This window comes from Momordica charantia (assembly GCF_013281855.1).
Source record: "Momordica charantia cultivar OHB3-1 chromosome 10 unlocalized genomic scaffold, Mcharantia_2.0 BLBB01000010.1, whole genome shotgun sequence".
Lineage (NCBI taxonomy): Eukaryota > Viridiplantae > Streptophyta > Magnoliopsida > Cucurbitales > Cucurbitaceae > Momordica > Momordica charantia.
Genome location: NW_028275158.1, coordinates 2,061,185 through 2,080,743, shown reverse-complemented (window position 1 = coordinate 2,080,743; position 19,559 = coordinate 2,061,185). Strand labels below are relative to the sequence as shown.

General features: G+C 31.3%; 3 protein-coding genes and 1 pseudogene across 3 annotated transcripts; all 4 read right to left on the bottom strand.

Moving 5' to 3' along the window:
- Positions 1-223: 223 nt before the first annotated feature.
- LOC111011398 (receptor-like protein EIX1) lies at positions 224-7,621 on the bottom strand. Its single transcript, XM_022285129.2, is given in 10 exon segments — positions 224-942; positions 945-1,035; positions 1,037-1,173; positions 1,175-1,278; positions 1,281-1,355; positions 1,358-1,432; positions 1,435-1,808; positions 1,810-1,971; positions 4,451-7,274; positions 7,277-7,621. Coding segments are annotated over 10 exon segments (4,767 nt in total). The 5' UTR covers positions 7,533-7,621; the 3' UTR covers positions 224-273.
- Positions 1,972-3,421, bottom strand: LOC111011580 (receptor-like protein EIX1; annotated as a pseudogene).
- A 3,178-nt stretch (positions 7,622-10,799) lies between the features above and the next one.
- LOC111011581 (putative polygalacturonase At3g15720) lies at positions 10,800-12,898 on the bottom strand. Its single transcript, XM_088118691.1, has 8 exons — positions 12,767-12,898; positions 12,532-12,669; positions 12,278-12,445; positions 11,763-11,970; positions 11,565-11,646; positions 11,335-11,443; positions 11,132-11,233; positions 10,800-11,027 (listed from the first exon to the last, which is right to left on the bottom strand). The coding sequence occupies exons 1-8, from the start codon at positions 12,896-12,898 to the stop codon at positions 10,800-10,802; spliced, it is 1,167 nt and encodes a 388-aa protein (XP_087974817.1).
- Positions 12,899-15,209: 2,311 nt separating this feature from the next.
- Positions 15,210-17,448, bottom strand: LOC111011582 (putative polygalacturonase At3g15720). Its single transcript, XM_022285416.2, has 8 exons — positions 17,275-17,448; positions 16,970-17,107; positions 16,626-16,796; positions 16,310-16,517; positions 16,090-16,171; positions 15,788-15,896; positions 15,571-15,687; positions 15,210-15,473 (listed from the first exon to the last, which is right to left on the bottom strand). The coding sequence occupies exons 1-8, from the start codon at positions 17,404-17,406 to the stop codon at positions 15,240-15,242; spliced, it is 1,191 nt and encodes a 396-aa protein (XP_022141108.2). The 5' UTR covers positions 17,407-17,448; the 3' UTR covers positions 15,210-15,239.
- Positions 17,449-19,559: the final 2,111 nt, after the last annotated feature.

The following is a 19,559-nucleotide window of genomic DNA, read 5'->3' as shown; positions in this document are numbered from 1 at the left end:
AAGTTAAGTTCCTTGTGTTCTTAACAAAAAAAAAACATGTATTTAGTACAAATTCAGATTTTCTTTTTCTTTTTATATACCAACTTTCATATTTTCTTAGAAGTTCTGATTCCATAGTATTTTGTTAATAGTTCTAAAGCTACTACAATACACTGAAAAAATATCTGTATATCCCAAGTCCATGTCGAGGAAGAATTATCAATTCTAATGTTATTTGACCTGATAATGCACTTGTGAAGAACATTTTACATAGGATAGAAAAGAAACGTACTGCTAATGAAATCTGTGCCATATGGAGCCCAAGTGCCTAAAATATGCATGCCTCCAAGTTTTACTGAACAACAATGGACCCCAAATCCCCCAAAATCCGACCAGAAAACCAATTGCCAAGCTCAGATAAAGCCACTCATCAATATAGTTTCCACCACCATCATCATCTTCCATTGCTTCTCCGTTTTCTGTTTCTGATGCTGCCCTTTCCATCTTGCATCTCTTCATCAATGGAGGTCCACATAGCTCATTGCCAATGAAGCTAGACGGACCTAAGCCCTGAAGTTGTGTACTGGTTGGAATTGGACCCGACAATTTATTGTAAGACAAGTTCAAGTAATTCAAGAATGTTAACGTCGACATGCCTGGTGGTATTTGTCCCGAGAGTTGGTTTCTAGAAAGATCAAGAGACTCCATATTTGTCATGCTTCCAATATGTTGTGGAATACTTTCTGTTAGATGATTTTCCGATAGGTTCAAGGAATTCAATCCAAAAAGATTGGTGATTTCTTGAGGTATTTATCATGATAAGTTGTTGTCAGAAAGGTCCATGCTAGTCATAAGGGTAAGGATATTATTGTACTGGAACTCTCTTCCTTTTGTCATTACATATGCATTCTCCAAAATCCCCCCAAAGAAAAATGAGTAAAATATTCGTCGGTGGGAACTCCTTTGGTAGCCATTGCTATAAAATTGCCCAAACACTGTGGTATGGGTCCTGCTAAGTTGTTATCACCAATGTCCATGATTTGAAGAGATGAGAGCTAGTTCACTTGGGATTAAACCACTTAGCTGGTTCGATCGAAGTCCAAGAACCATGAGGTTTGAGAGATTCGTCCCAATCCATGCTGGTATGTCTCCCTTGAATGCATTTAGACTAAGATCCAAAGTCCTTTAACTTGAAACAATTTTGAAGAGATTGAGGGATTTCTCCCAAAAAGTTGTTTCGTAGGTGCAAAGATTGTAGCTTCCTTAGAGATCCCATTGAGCTGGATAACTTGCCAGGAGAAGAATTTCCAAATTGTGCATTTGACTCCCCGAATAACATAGGAAATGAGAGATGTTTCCAGAAAAGAAATTATTTAAAGCTCTACCACATTGGAGGATATATGGGGTAAGTGACCATGAATCTATTGAAACCAAGATAAATTGCTGCAAATCTAACATTAACATTGAGAGGAAAATAAGGTATTATACCAGTTAGTTGGTTGTGAGAGAGATTCAAGTATAGATATGTAGGGGACAAACTCCAAAACCAATATGGAACAGTATCTGAAATTCCAACGTTAGACAGATCAATGTCACTGAGCTTCTCTTGTGATTTGAGCCATTTGGGAAATTGAGAACCTAAGTTGCAAGATCTCAATTTAATTAGACTGAGATTAAAAGGAGGAATCCACCCAGTATTGAAACTCAATAACAAATTATTTTCAGACATGTCTAATCTTCTCAGATTCATGAGATTAGCAAGGTGAATTTCCGAGACAATGCCTTCCAAGCGATTACAAGAGACAATTAGCATTTGTAAATTTGATAGGTCCTATGCTTTTTGGAAGAATTCCATTTAACTCATTTCTAGCCAGAAACAAGTATTCCAATGAAGATAAATTTCCTATCAACTCAGGGATAGGGCCAGAAATGAAATTATCTGCAAGGTTAAGGAGTTGCAAATTTCTAAGCTGTCCAATATGATTTGTAAAATATGATTTGTAAAATGACCAAAAATATTATTTGCCCCCAAATCCAAAGAAATCAAACTACCCACAAGGCAACCAGAAAAGCTTTCAAGGAATTCTGGTAGGCTTTGAGCAAGTTTATTTTCCAATAGAGAAATTCGAGTCAACTTGCAAAGAGTTCCTATTCATCTTGGAATATTTCCTTCAAATGCATTTTCTGAAAGGTCGATAGAAACTAAATTCGTAAGGTTGGAAGTGTCATTTGAGATCTCTCCTCGTAAGCTATTAGGCATGGTGGAGTTGAAACTAATGTCTGAAAGATCAAGATATGTAACAGCTGATGAGTTTTGAAAACCACATGGAATTGGACCTTGAAAGTCATTACCATGCAAGTCTAAGGAAGAGATGCTTGTAAGACTAAACAACCATTTTGGCAGTGAAGAATTCAAATAATTATATGCTACATTAAGGTTTTCGAGGGATGTCAAGTTCGAAAAACCTTCGGGAAGCGGTCCTTGGAAATAACCACCTCTAAGATCAAGTGAAACAAGGCTACCAAGGTTTGATATCCAGTTGGGTATGAATCCATTGAAATAGTTAGATGAGATGTCAAGAACAGAGAGAGAACTGAAGTTAACATGGCTTAAAGGAGTAATATGATTCAGTTTACACCTAGACAAGCGTAGTTCCACTAGAGAAGGAAGCTTATTGATCTCCAGCAACCAATTAGACACCTTGCTGAGGTCTGCATAACTCAAATCCAGGCTCGACAACGAACGGAGACGTTGAAGCCATCGAAGACTTTCGCTATACAAATTCTGTCCAAAAGATGAAGGATCGCTTCACAAACTAAGTCGTTGCAAGTTAGATAGATTTCCAAGTTGACGAGGAATTAATCCATGAAATCCTGCACATGTGAGATTAAGATTATACAAACTCACCATTGATCCAAGAAACTTTGGAAGTTCGATCCCGCCAAAATCGTTGTAACTGAGATCGAGGTTCCTTATACTTCAAACTTAGGATGGAGTCACTTATCTTTCCCCTTAACTTGAAGTTTCCAGCATCATCTTGAGGATTTGCGAGTTTGAGCTCTTTGACATGACCCGTTAAGTTGTCACAAGTGACGCCTTCCCATTCACAACAATCTACTTCAAGAACCCAAGACGAGAGACGGTTAGAAGGATCTTCGAGGCCTTCTTTGAATCTCAAAAGAGTATCTCTCTCGCTTTCATTGCAAAGGATATCATTATCTCTATTGCCAAAGCTACAAATAGTCTTTGTGACAAAGAAGAGTAACAGAAGCATAAGAAGTTTAACCATTAATAGCGTGTCTTAGTTGCAGAAAATTGGGAGAGAAGATTATGAAATCTTAAATATTTTATATATACTCTTAGACAGTATGTGTGTTTGAAATGATTATTTCTATTAGGACTAATCTAATCAAAGTTGTTAATTTATTGGCCAAAGTTATAAATTTAATATTAATGTTGTGTTATATGCTCATACCTTATGTATGTCTTATTGTGATCTTCAGAATAACTTACACCAGAAAAATTATACAATCTTCAAGAGAAGAAAATTATCTAAAGAAAGATTGAAGGGTTTGTTTGTTTTTATATAAATAAAATATTAGCAAAGCAAAGAAACCTTCCAAGTTCTAACTAAAAAATTTGCCCATTTCAAAGGGGAAAAAAGACAAACAAATTTGCCGGACTTGACGAAGTACCTGAAAGTTAGAAATACGTTTATATATATATAATTTAAAAGGGAAGTTTGACCACTGATCGATCATTATATACTTCTTATAATTATTTAGTTTTCTTATATTAATAAAATATAACAATCTGAGTTCTTCTTGTTAAAAGTCTTGTTATAAATATTTATATATAAAAAAAGGGTCTTTTATCATTATAGATGGATGATTGAACCACCTTTGATTTTGGATCGTAAATGGTCATTCATTTGACTATGTTACGTGCGTCATCTATTTATTGTCAATTTTTTTTAGAACATTTTAAACCAAATTGGTAAATTTTTGTAAGTATAAAATTAAGATCATTATAAATGAAAGTACGAGGACCAACGCCAGATTTTTTTCAAAAACAATTTATTTTATTTTATTTTTTGTTTTTGATTTTTTTTGTTTATATCCGTGAGCGTTCAGACAAGCTTACATGTGCCCGACTAATCTCATAGAATATGGAAGTACATTGAAATTAATTGTTAAGGTATGTGGCCATCATGAGGTTTTTGAACTCATTCCTTCTCAATTTATCTTACCTTTGAATTGTTCTATTTTATTTATGTATATTATTTTTTTAAAATATTCTTTTAGACATAAAATATGGTAGAAAATAAACAATCATGCTTAAAGAAGAGTCGAATGTTGTGGATGGTTTGTGTGCCAACTCTTCTTGTGTCTGTATACACAAGAACCAGTCTTCCATTTTATTTTCTTACCTATTTTTAGTAACTAATCATATTACAGAGAAAACAGATACTAACAATTAAACTTGTGCCATAAGGAGTTCAAGCGTCTAAAATATGTATGTCTCCAAGACTTGCTGATGAACAATGGACCCCAAATCCCCCAAAATCCAACCACAAATCCAATTGCCAGGCTTAAATAAAACCACTCATCAATATATTTTTCATCATCTTCTTTTGCTTCTCCATTTTTTGTTTCTGGTGTTGTCCTTTTTTCCCTTTTGCAACTGTTGGTCAGTGGAGGTCCACATAGCTCGTTGCCAATGAAGCTGGATGGATCTAAGCCTTGGAGTTGTGTACTGGTTGGAATTGGACCCGACAAGTTGTTGTGCGACAAGTTCAAGTGATTCAAGAATGTTAACTTCGACATACTTGTTGGTATTTGCCCCGAGAGTTGGTTTCTTGAGAAATCGAGAGACTCCATGTTTGTCATGCTTCCAATTTGTTGTGGAATACTTCCTCTTAGATTGTTTCTAGAGAGGTTTAACGATCTCAACCCCAAGAGACTAGTAATTTCGTGAGGGATTTCTCCCGATAATTTGTTGCTTGAAAGGTCCATGCTAGTCATGAGGGTCAGGATGTTGTTGTACTGGAACTCTTCTCCTTTAGTTATCACAAATGCATTCTCCAAAAATTCGCCATAGTAAAAGGAATAAAATATTTGTCCAAATGAACTCCTTTTGGTAGCCATGGCGGTAAAATTTCCAAAACAATGTGGTATAGACCCAGTTAAAGTGTTGTTGCCAATGTCCATGATTTGCAGAGATGAGAGGTTACAAAGTTCATCTGGGATTAAACCACTCAACTTGTTCGATCGAAGTCCAAGAACCTTGAGATTCGAGAGATTTGTCCCAATCCATGTTGGAATGTTTCCTTGGAATGCATTTAAACCAAGATCCAAAGTCCATAAACTCAAGCAATTTTTAAGAGCCGAAGGGATTTCTCCAGAAAGGCTGTTGTTGCGTAGGTGCAAAGATTGCAGGTCGTTTAGAGACCCCATGGAGCTTGGTAGCTTTCCAAATAAATTATTGTTGTCCAACTTCACAACTTTTAACGACATCCACTTTGTCCAACAGTCTGGAATATTTCCTGATAAAAGATTGTCTCCAAGATAAAGAATCTTCAATTGATTTTCTTGACTTCTTGAATGACACAAGAAGTGAGACATGTTTCCAAAGAAGGAATTATTTGAAAGATCAAGCTCTATAACATTAGATGATACACGAGGCAAGTCACCATCAAATTTATTGGAACTGAGGTAGACCATACTAGACGGAGAATTAAGAAGTATATGAGGAATTTTACCAAACAGTTGATTGTGGGAGAGGTTTAAGTATGAGCATGAAGTAGAGAAACTCCAAAACCAATATGGAACCGTGTCTGAAATTCTAGCATGTGATAGATCAAGCTCATAAAGATTCTTCTGTGATTTGAGCCATTTGGGAAATTGAGGACCCAAGTTGCAAGATCTCAAATATATTCTACCAAGATTAAATGGAGGAATCCATCCAATTGAGAAACTCAATGTCAAATTATTTCCAGACATATACAACTTCGTCAAATTCACAAGATTGATAAAGTAAATTTCTGATACAATACCTTCCAAGCGATTGTAAGCAATGCTTAGTTCTTTTAAACTCGACAGAGATCCCATGCTTTTTGGAAGAATTTCGTTCAATTCATTTCTAGAAAGATCCAAAATTTCCAATGAAGATAAATTTCCTATCGACTCGGGAATGGGACCAGAAATGAAATTACCCCGAAGGTCAAGATATCTCAAACTCTTTCCAAGGCAACCGGCAGAAAAGATGTCAACGACTTGTGACAATTTTTGGCGAAATGAATTTCCTGACAGAGAAATACTCCTTAACTTGGAAAGAGTTCCTATTGAGCTTGGTATGCTCCCATTGAGTATATTCGATGAAAGGTCAAGAGAAACCAAATTAGTAAGGTTGACAATATCCTCTGAGATCTCTCCTTGCAAGAAAAGAGTGCGAAGGATTAGGTATTGAAGATTATGGAGAGAATACAGACAACTAGGTATGGTGGAAATGTAATTGATATTAGTATCTGAAAGATCAAGATATGTAAGGGCCGACAAATTTTGATTAGCACATGGAATCGGACCTTCAAACTCATTAAGCCCCATCGTCATAGAAGTGATGCTTTTGAGACTAAACAACCATTCTGGTAGCGAAGAATTCAAGAAATTATGTTCTAAGTTAAGGTTTTGGAGGGATGTCAAGTTCGAAAAACCTCTGGGAAGTGGACCTTCGAAATCACTTCGACTTAAATCAAGTGAAACAAGGCTACCAAGATTTGATATCCATTTGGGTAAGAATGCATTGAAGTTGTTTGATGAAATGTCAAGAACAGAGAGGGAAGTGAAATTGACATGATTCAATGGAGTAATATGACTCAACTCACAATTAGACAAACGCAATTCCACTAGAGAAGGAAGCTTATTGATCTCCAACAACCAATCAGACGCTTTGCTAAGGTTTGCATAGCTCAAATCCAAACTCAACAATGAACCAAGACCTTGAAGCCAATGAAGATTTTCACTGTACAATTTAGGTCCAGAGAATGGAGACTTACCTCGCAAACCAAGTTGTTGCAAGTTGGATAAATTTCCAAGTTGATGAGGTATCAACCCTTGAAATCCCGATCCTGTGAGGTTGAGATAATTCAAACTTACGAGCGATCCCAAAAAACTTGGAATCTGAATCCCTCCAAAATCATTGTAACTCAAGTCGATACGGCTTACATGCCTCAAATTCACGATGGAGTCGCTTAAATTTCCCTTCAACGTGTAGTTTTCAGAAGTAATCCACTCCGCTTCAGCTGGCCGGTTGAACCATCGCAACGAATTCCAACCCATTCGCAGCAATCTGTTTGAGGAACCCAAGAAGAAAGACGATTTGAGGGATCTGTGAGCTCTTTCTTGAATCTCAGAAGCGCGTCCCGCTCGATTTCAATGCAGGGTGCATTTGACGATGAATTGATGAAGCTGTGCATGGTTTTGGTTGGCATGAAGAATAATGATAAGAAGATAAGAATTTGAAAAGCTCTGCTAAATTCAAGTACTCCATCCATTTTGATCGATATGAAGTTTAGTGCAACTTCAAAGGAGGTTGAAGATCTTATAAATAAGGAATATCAATTTGAAACCAAGACATACTCTAATTTTTACTGAAGGAAGAAGCTGTGTACTAATTCAAAACATCACTTTCAGTGAACGAGATGCATGGAAATTTCAATTTTTCAATTTTGATTTATAATTCTCCAACATCCTAAAACACATCCATAAGAATTTTGTTTATATATAAACAGTCTAGTCTGACCAGAAAATGTTCATATAGTCTTTTAGAAAATAGATGCTACGTTAACTAAATATTGATGATATTAGGATTATCCCTTGTTTAGGTTTCAGGTTCAATTTGATAATCTAACAGTCTAAGATTAAAATTAACTTACTAAGCCTAAGTACAAGATATTTAAAATGGAATCTTATATACTTTATGAATTATTTGTAAAATGCAGTCACATCTTCCCGAAAATTAAAAAATTCCTTTGAAATTTCAAAGATTGTGGAGTTTTGGTTTGCACTATCCAACAAAGACTTTTTGAATACTCTGTGAAAGACTTTGGATATCACCATCATAAACTTAAATTTTGGACTTGTCTGAATGACTTTGGTCTTTAAATTCTTAAAATTTTATCTTTTTAACATTTATTTATTTTTTTTAATTTTCATCCAAAATATTTTAATTACTTCTCAAAATTTCTAGTTTTGTTTTTATTTAGTCATTGTCATTTGTTAATGTAACAACTACGAGACACGCTTATGGCTTATTTTATATGATTTGCTCAACATGCTAGATCTAAAGGATAATTTAACATAGTAAAGAGAGACGAGCCATAGGTCAAAACAAACATTTTTCTAATAATATGATCGGTTGAAAATGTCATATCATGTCAATTTAACTAACTTTTATCTAACAAGCATGTTAAATTAGTATTCTATTCACGGTGTTAACAACAAGATCTATATATAAAAACATAATTCAAAGTTGGAAAATGTAATGAAAACTTTTAAGTCTAATAACTAAATACACTACAAGAAAAATGACTTTCAGCGACGAAAATATTTCTTCACTGGAGCTAAAATATCAACAACGAAAAATAACTTGACGCTACAAACGTCCTTAGAATCGGGTTGTAAATCGACTCTAGCATCAAAAATACGTGTGTCGCATCTCTTCGCTGGCAGCTAAATACTAAATATATAGTATAACTATATTTTTTAAAATCTAGATAAATATATATGGTATAACTATATTTTTAAAGACGATTGGATTTTATAAATTACTTGTTCCTATCTTTTTCCAGATAAAAATTGATAAAAAGAAAGATAAAAAGTGATTAGAAATTTCAATGGTTCGTTTTAAATTTGTAATTATTGGTCGAAATGTTAGAAGTATCAGTCACAATGGAGTGATGAGTCTCGCAAAGACTTTTTGAGTACTCTTGCCAAAAACTTTGATTATCAATATCCGAACACCTTTCGAGAGATGAGGACTTAGTCTTGAAGAGGCCCTTTCAAAAGGTTAATGGTACGTTTTAGTTGGGAATCTGAAAATATCAAAAAAAAAAAAAAAAGAAAAAAAAGAGAGTTGTATTCGTATTAATAAGAAATTACAATAGTTACTAATGTTGGAAACATGTTTCCAAAAATCCGGCGGTACGTCGATATTTTCATCGATATGTCCATGTTTTCAAGGATTCGACATCGACATGAGGGGTAAGTCGACATTTCCATTATAGTATAAAAAATCGACAAAATATGAAAAATATCAACAAAATGTCACTAATATATACCAATATTAAATATTAAATATTTCTTAACTTATTTAGAAATATGAAAATGTTTATTTGCTAATTTAAATATTTTTTACAATTTTTTAATTTCTATAATTTTACAAAAATATCTATCGACATCGACATTTTATTGATATTTCCATGAAATTAAGACATCGACATAGACATTTAAAAATTTGGTTGGAAACAAGAAATTGAGGGCACGTGTGATATTTATCGTTTCTGTTTTTTATTTCATCTTTCTTTAAAAAAATAAGAATTGAACAATATTTGATAACGGTTTATTATTTTTTTTTCTTATTAAAAAACCGAAATAGATCAAAAGAGATTTGATAACTTTTATTATTATTTTTTTCGTTCTTTAAATTTTTAAATTAAAAAGAAAAGAAAAGTAAAATTTTCCTATCTTTCTCCAATGAAAGAAAAAGAAAAAAAAATGATTAGAAATGACAACGGTTTGCTTTAATTATTGGTCGAAATCTTAGAGCTGGCTCCCGCTACCCGGCAAAGACTTTGACTATCAACATCCCAACACCTTGCAATATTTTCCCCACCATCCAATTTTTTAGGAAGGCAAATTGAATTTCAATTTAAAATAATTATTCAAGTGTTATATTAATATATTGGTAAACTATTACTAATTACAAACTAAATATTTGGTTCAATCTAAAATAATATTAACTAATTTATTAATATATATATTATTGGATTATTATTTATAATATACTATATTTTATATTTTATAATTTTGATAGAAATAAATATGTTTATAACATGAAATAATATTAATTTATTAGAGTTTTTATTTTTTATTTTTAATGTAATTTAAAATTTTAAAATTTAAAATTCAAAATTTGAATACACTACGAATATAAAAAATGTTGCTTTCACACTCTTCATATATTTGGATCATAGAATTTGATTTGGTGAATCAAAAAAGAAAGAAAAAAACACCATTCAAATTGCACATCAATTATTACTTTTGCCCATTTTTTCGCTTATTTAAATTACTCTTCAGGCAACCATTTTCACTGCATATTAAATACAATTGATGAATCAGACTAACAAGATTTTAAAAGAAATAAAAATGTATTGAACCCCTTAATTATGTTGGAAAAAATGAGCTAATTTCTCGGTCTTACTTTAATTATTTGTTTAATTTTGTTTTAGAGTTGAGGACGAATGGAATTCTGCGGTCCACGTCAATAACAAATTTCAACATAATCCATTTTAGAATTATTTTAAGTAAAGATATTAGTTTTTCTTTCTTTTAGAATTCAAATGAATCCTAAAAGAGAGGAAGAAAAACTTGCGAAATGAAAAAATAAAAAAATAAAAACAAATCCCTTCAAGGAATTTAGGGTAAAAACTGTGTTAGATAGACTTAATATGAATTAGGAGATGGACCCTTGAATCCTTTTCTCCAATATTACAACTTATAATATTATATCAAAATGACATATAAAAAATCCATAGGCAGTTCTAATTTGATAAACAAGGAACGGTTGGAACTGCATAAGTAGATCTTCCATCAACATTTTGACAAAAAGCTTTGGCTTCCATTTTTGGATCTATTGGTTTTATGCTCACATTTTCCAAAATAATATTGCTGCAGCGATTTCGAGAGCAGTTCAAAATAATTGCATTCTCATTTGCTGACGTTCCATTAACTTCACGATAAGTCACGTTGCTCACTTTTATGTCGAATAACTGAAAAAATATTGAAAAGAAATTTATAGATTATATAAAAGCAGTGATAACAGTAGATAAATTAATGAGAACTACACCAAATATTTTACCTTGTTTTTTTGTGCCTTTGCAAGACCGGTATAATATTGATCAATAATGATCGGGTTTTTCGCACCCATTAGTGTTATTTGTTCGAATGTGATGTTCCTTGCATATCCATATCCACCCTATAAACTCAAAACGTTATTAAAAACAAAAAGTTATGTGCTAGAAATTTATTTACAAACATTATTTTATAATAATAAATTGAGCTAGAAACAATTATCACCTGCCAAGTCTTGATTCTCATTCCATTTTGAGTGCCCTTTAAGAGGCAATTTTTTACATGAATGTTTTCAACTACGTTGTATTCTCTATTTCCTCCCAAGCTCCCAATACTGTTTTCAAATAAATACAAAAATAAAAAATATATATAAGGAATGAGAGATAAAAATGGTCAAATGTAATTTTTTTTGGTAATAGTAATTATTTACTGTTACTAGAAAACATCATTTTTACCTTATGCCATGGCCTGGGCCACAGGTTACACCTACAATATCGATATTGGAAGATCCATTGTTAAGGGCAATACAATCGTCACCTACATATAGAAATTAGTATGAAATTAATAAAATTGGTTATTTTAACCTTGAATGTATGTAATAAACAAAAGAATAAAAAATGATCATGAAAAATGCTAATTAATTAATTAATTACCTGTTCCCATGAAAGAATTTTGAATAAGAACATTGTTTGATCTAGAAACATCAATTCCATCTGTGTTAGGGCTATCTTCAGGAGCAATAATGTGAAGGTCTGAGATAATGACATCATTACAAGCATTTATGGAGATATGATTTTTGGCACTATTAATATGCTTCATTTCCCTTAGTTGGAGACCATTGCAATTGTGCAAAAATAGTGCCTGCAAAACCATACATTATAAATTCAACCATTAAAATCAAATTCTAGTTAGGATAAAATCTATCAAGTGTTATTTGGTACCTTTTTTCATATATTTTTATTTTACTCCTAAATTCCCTCTGAGTAGACCACAATTTTATATATAATATGTAGTAAAAATTTATTTGATTAGACGTACATGGGTTATCTGGTACTTTTTTACCTTAGCTTTTCATTTCACTCATAAAAACTCTTTAAGCACACTACACTTTTATATATAATATGTATAGTAAGATAAGACGATGGAAAGATGATCGAATAAAACTTACGGTTGGTCGTTGACAGTGTTCCCAATCTTCCCACCAAGAGGAGCCTTGACCATCAAATTGTCCTGTTCCATTGACAATGAGACCATCTATGTCTGAAAATTGAATCCATCTCTCTCTATCGTACTTTGGCCATGAACCTTTTTTTGGAGCCACTAGAGTCCCTTTAAGCTACAAAATCACAAAACCATAACAATATTTTCTAAGCTTGATATGTCCAGACATATAATAAAAAAAATGATGAGCAAGAAATTTACATGGAAAGTAACTTGTTTGGACTTGCAAGGACCCTGAAATTTGAGAGGCTTCAACATATAAATTTTTCCATGTGGTGCATGTAATGTTGGAATTCCTTCTGTTGCTCCACAGACATCATTCCAAGCTCTCAAAAAAGCCTTATAAAAAAATAAAAAAGAAAGAAAAACAATTATATAAAGAAGAAGATAAAGAAAGAATTAAAAGTAGTCCAAAATGTAGATTAAATTATTTTACTTGTGAATCATCAGCTTGCCCATTTCCAATGGCTCCATAATCAAGAACATTGAAGCTGGGTGAAGCTGACACAATCCACGAGCTCAAAATATTAATGGAGAAGATGAAAAGTAAGACAAAATGGAGCTTCATTTTCTAAGATAAAATGGCGGATTTTGATAAACAAAAAGAAGAAGATCGTGCTAAATTTTGGAAGGATAATGAAGGATGAAAATAAATGGCATGCTTATATAGAGGATGAAGGGGTGAAATGGGAATTGTAAAATTGTTTTTCTTTTTTAATATTTTGTAAGTATTGAAGATTAGAAAGGAAAATATTAATCAGATATATAATTATAAGGCTTGAAAGAAGCAATGTGTCCATATTGGTATGCATAAAAAATGGAGGATTTTTCTCAAATCTATTATTAATTAATGGGTCAAGCATATTATTTTAATCATTATTATCAGTTTTTTTTTGTTTTTATGGGAGATTTTGTTTCGGAGAAATTAATGGTTTTTGTGCATAAATATGGTAAGTGATGTCAAACCGTGAGTCAATCTGCCACAAATTTATGGAAATTCAAGCTTGATTTTGTTGGATGTGTTTCAATAGTTTTTTGGGTAACTTAATATTGATGAATTAGATTGTGTAATAAAATTATTATAATGTTGTTGAGTGGATATGTTTTTTTCTTCCTCAAGAACTAGAGTTATCTGAAATGAATAATTGAGAATATGGAGATGGAAAAAAAAAAAAAGAAGACAAAAGACAAAACAGAAACGAAAAATGTTAGTTCGTCTGTATCTCTCATTCAATTATGTTAGTTAATAATTAACATTATTTTAATTAACTTATTTTTTTTTTTATCAAAGAAATGTCTTATGGCTCATCTAAGCAAGAATTAACATTTTCTTTGTATTACGTAATAATTTATATTTTAAGAAATTTGTGTTCGTTGCTCAATACTAGAGGCTTAAACTAACAAAAATAATGTATTAATTAATTTAGTTATCTGTTTGTCTTCAAATAAGTCAAATTTTGTCCGATATCTATCTTCGAAGATGATAAGTTAAAATTTTTACCCCATCTATTTTACTATAAAATAATAATAAGAAAAATAAGTCAAATTTTTTAATGGAAAGAAAAATCACACGTGAATCTCTTGATTTTGTTACAAAAAGTTAGATATTAAATATCCATATTATGAGAATTACTTATTTACCCTTTTTTTATGAGTATTATTCATCATGCATCCATTTTATTTGGATATTAAATAATACAATTGATGAATAGAATCTCTTTATTTTATAGTAATGAATTTGATGGATAGAATCTGGTTATACATGGAAAAGAAATTTGAGGTTTTCTTTTAGAATATTACATTTGATAATCAGACTTCAGACATAGGAGAGAGATTGTGTCCAATTAGCTATAATTTATACCAATTTTCCATAAATGTCACTAATTTATAAAATTTACAGAAATGGATTGACAATAAAATCATGGGTTTGACTTTTTTTACATAATTCCTACTCTACCCCTAATTATAATATATGTTTTCCTTAAATGAATCTCCATGACAATAAATTTGACCTTTTAATTTTTATAAGATTAAATTATTAATAGATATATATTTTTTTAATTTCGAACCATATTTGAAAACATTTTATTTAGTTGTAAAAAAAAGCATGTTATTTATGGTAATTTAAATATAATTTTGAAATTAAAATTTCAATCCTGTTTCAAATTATATTGGTGTATGATATTAAATAAAAAAAATACAATCAGTTTTTATTTCATATGAACTTTTCTTTATTTTTCAAAGATTATTTCTTCGATTTTTTTTTTCACTTTTGTATTTTCTGTAATAATAATTGTGTTTTCTAATCATTAATCATTTTTTTCGCATTTCAGCCACTTTTTGATTTGGAAGTTTGTATTTTGTCTTTTTAATGTTTTTTCCATTTTAGAGACAAATATCTTTTTTTTTTTTTTTGAAAAGCAAAAACAGCAACAATTTTGAAACAAAGATCTATTTGAATGAATATAGACGAACTATTTTAATTTCTTAAATATTATAAATACTTCACTTCAAAAAAAAATTCTTATTTTATGAATTATTTTAAAAATCTACTCTAATCTTTCCTGAAAACCCCTTTGAAATGTAAAAGTTATGTTCGAATTTTTGGTAGAAAGATTTAGCTTGTCGTCCGGTGTATTTTCTAACACTTTTAATTTCTAAATTTTTTTTTCCAATTTTAAAAATAATGATCCAACAAATCTTTAAATCTCATCAATTAGTTGAGAGATTGTCTCAAGAATTAATGAGTCATAAAATAGAGTAAGAAAAACATACGAAATAAAAAATGGAAAAGAAATAGACTTTTAGAATGAGGCCAAAACTTTGTTAGATAGACCTACTATAAATTAGGAGATGGAACATTAAATCCTTTTCTCCAATATTACAACTCATAATATTATATAAAAAATTCAGTTCTGCTTTGATAAACAAGGCACACTTGGGATTGCTGAGGTAGATCTTCCATCAACATTTTGACAAAGAATTTTTGCTTCTTTTCCAGGATCTATGTTCTTTATGCTCACATTTTCCATAATAATATTACTGCAACGACTTCGAGAGCAGTTCAAAATAATTGCATTCTCATTTGCTGATGTTCCATGAACTTCACGATACGTCACATCGCTCACTTTTATGGGCAATAACTAAAAAATCAACAAAAAAAACAAATAAATTATTTATAAACACACGCATAATAGTAGATAAAGACCTATAAAATAATGGGACTAAAAAAAGTTTTACCCTGTTTTTTTGGGCTTTTGCAAGATCGCTGTAATACTGATCAATAATGATCGGGTTTTTCACATCTATTAGTGTTATTTGTTCGAATGTGATGCCCCTTGCATATCCGTACCCATTCTGTAAAAGAGATATATAATTATGTGCTAGAAAAACATATACTAAATAAATATTTATATATACTATTGTACATGAATAAATATTGAAAATAAATTATCACCTGCCAAGTCTTGATTCTCACTCCATTTTGAGTGCCCTTTAAGAGACAATTTTTTACGTGGATGTCTTCAACTACATTATATTGTCCATTTTCTCCTAAGCTCCCAATGCTGTTCACAAACAAAACAAAACAATCAATATTTATTTATTGGAATGGGAGATAAAAAAAATGGTTAATTTTTTGTTTTTGAAATTGATAGACTATGAGGAGATGATAATGGATAAAAGTTACAAGTAAAAATATTAGATGTTACATATATTTGTTCAATAAATAGTTACTAAAAGAACGTCTTTAATTTTTACCTTATTCCATGGCCGGGGCCACATGTTACGCCTACAATGTTGATATTGGTAGATCCGTTGTTAAGAGCAATACAATCGTCACCTACATTTAATTTAAAAAAGAATTGATGTAAACTCGATTGGTATAATATATAGTTTAGTATTTGAAAAATAATAAAAATAATTCAACAAAAGATAAAAATGTCCAATATTGAAAATTTCTAATTAATTAATTAATTACCAGTTCCCATAAAAGAATTTTGGATAAGAACATTATTTGATCCAGAAATGTCAATTCCATCTGTGTTAGGGCTATCTTCTGGAGCCATAATGTGAAGGTCCGAGATAATGGCATCATTACAAGCATTTATGGAGATATGGTTTCTGCCACTATTAATGTGCTTCATTTCTCTAAGTTGGAGGCCATTGCAATTGTGTAAAAATAATGCCTGCAAAACCATATATTATAATTAATATTCACATTAATAAATTCAACAATCAAAATCAAATTCTAACGAAACAAGAAAGTATATAAAAGATGATCGAATAAGACTTACAGTTGGGCGTGTGCAATGTTTATCACAATCTTTCCACCAAGAAGAACCTTGGCCATCAAATTGTCCTGATCCATTGACCATGAGACCGTCTATATCTGAAAATTGGATCCATCTATCTCTATCGTCACTTGGCCATGAATCCTTTGTTGGAGCCACTACCGTTCCTCCAAGCTAAAAGAAACAAAAAAACAAAATCATGTGAAAACATGTTCTTACCTTATAATATATTGGATCATATAATAAAAAATAAAAAATATATATATATATGACAAAAAATGATTGAAAAATTTTAAAATGTAAGAAAAGGGCAAATTATAATTAAGAAATGGGGTAAGAATAATTACATGGAAAATGACTTGTTTGGACTTGCAAGGACCCTGAAATTTGAGAGGATTCAACATATAAATTTTTCCAACTGGTGCATGTAAGGCTGGAATTCCTTCCGTTGCTCCACATGCATCCTTCCAAGCTCTCAAAAATGCCTGATCAAAGATAGACGAAGAAAAAAAACTTTTGTTAGGGGTGTAATTTAGTCGGTTCGGTTCAATTTTCAGACAAAACCGACTTGACCCGAAAGTGTTCGATTTTCATTTGAGTCAGTAGGTTGGAAGGGAGAAAAAGAGAATAGAATATAGCTCAAATTACTTACTTGTGAATCATCAGTTTGGCCATTTCCAATGGCTCCATAATCAAGAACATTGAAATTGGGCGAAGTTGATACAACCCATGAGCTTAAAAGATGAATGGAGAAAATGAAAACTAAGGCAAGATGGAGCTTCATTTGCTAAGCTAAAATGGCCGATTTGAATGAGAAAAAGGAAGACGAATCAGTTAAAATCTGAAGGATGGTGAAGAAATGAGGATAAATTGCAAGAATATATAGACGACAAAGGGGTGATCAAATGGGAATAGTAAATTTTTTTTTCCTTAAATGTTTTCGAAGCATTGGAAATTATAAAGGGAAAATATTAATTGGATAGGATTAGAAGAATTTGATTAAATTATGGGCTTGAAAGAAGCAATCAAATTTTTAGTATTTAGGATTTGGTGAAATGTATTATTATGCCTAAAATGAAGCCAAAAATGGGTAGATTTTTCTAAAATTGATGATTAATAAATTGGTCGATTCATTTTTATTAATTATTATTGTTAGTTTTCTTTTTATGGGGATATTGTTTTGGAGAAGTCAATGGTTTTTTGTTTATAAATATGGTAAGAGATTCAAAATGTGAGTAAATTTGATACAAATTTGTAGAAAACCACAGAATTAAGCTTGGTTTTGTTGGATATGTTTCTATAGTTGGTGTGAAAATTCACTCCCAATATTACTTCTTTAGTAACCTAATGAATTAGATTGGTGTAATAATATTGTTAATTATTTAGTGGATTTTTTAAACTAGGGTTACCTCTAATGGAGATAATTGAGGATGGGGCTATAAGAAAAAAGAAAAAAAAAACAAATTGTTGTTGGATGTGGCCCTATCTAGATAGTAAAATTTTATTGGTTAATCGAACAAGATTTAAACTTCAATCTTAGAGGTAGATAATATTTTGATCAATGGAGCTACTCTTGAACAATAATTTACATATTTTTTCTGTGTTACGCATAATAATATATATTTTAATAAATGTAAAAAGATTATGTATATATACAATAAATTGGAGTATAAAGGGTTGAACATCGTCTCCAAGGATTACCACTAAACTATGTTTTTGTTGGCATATATATAAATTTTTTTAGTTACTTACGATTACATAATATTAAATGTTTAAACTAATAAAAAAATGTGTTAAGTATTTTTATTATTTTTTAGTCATGAATTTGAAGCCATTACTATCAACTTGTTTCACTATTTGACATGCCTACTCCTCACCCACTAAAAGAACACTAAAATTTTAATCCACATGTCGACATTTTAATATATCTATGATTCAAGATCAACATTTCATACATCTACAATTCGACATCCACATTTTTATAGTATCACAAGTAAATCAACAAAATATTAACAAAACATTACTATCGAGATATAATATAATATCAATAATTTTTAACTTATTTAAAAATAATAAAAAGTTTATCTGTTATTAATTCTTTTATTTTTATAATTTTAACTATCCACCGAAGTTTCATTGATGCTTCCAATGATATTTCCATAAGATTGTGGTCACAACATTTTTATTTACATTCTTTCATGCGATATACTGCATTTTGGTGGGAAAAGAAACATCATTATATCATGTTTATGCATAAGTTTGCACAACGGTTCTTCACGAACTAAGCTCGAACCCGATCTCCGGTCTCGACCTGAACATCTAGAGTGGACCTGCATCAGAGGGTAGAACACTCCGACGTCCAAGTCAGTATAGGTCGGACTCCGTATTTAGTTCGAGGTGAGGTTCGATACCTGAACGTAAAATGAGGTCTTCTATTTATAGGTGGTGGATCCGACAGTACTCACGACCGGCGGTTATATGTTTTTTCTCATGTCGGACCTGTCGGGCTCTAAACAGATCGAACCCCAACCAGGTCGAACCTTGGCATCTATACTTAGCCTTTTTGGATGGGCGAACCCGATCACCTCGGCAGGTTCGAGGTGGACCTGGGATAATTTATTCGTTGAATTCCAATGAGTGTCCTCCACGTGTCCAAGGTAATTACCCCCAAACATATCAAGATGTCATTTATTTGTTTATATAAACCTTTACTTCTTTGAAAAAATACACTTCTAATCTCTAATTTTTTGAGTAGGTGTCAATTTGGTATCTGAAATTTCAAAATGAATATTTTTTATCCATGAGATTTTAAAATGAACATTTTTTTGTCAAAAAATTCTTACAATCATTTAGAACAAATTTTCAAACTATGGAGACTAAAAACGTCTATTTTAAAACTTCATAGACTAAAAACGTTAAACTTCAAACTTGAGGTAT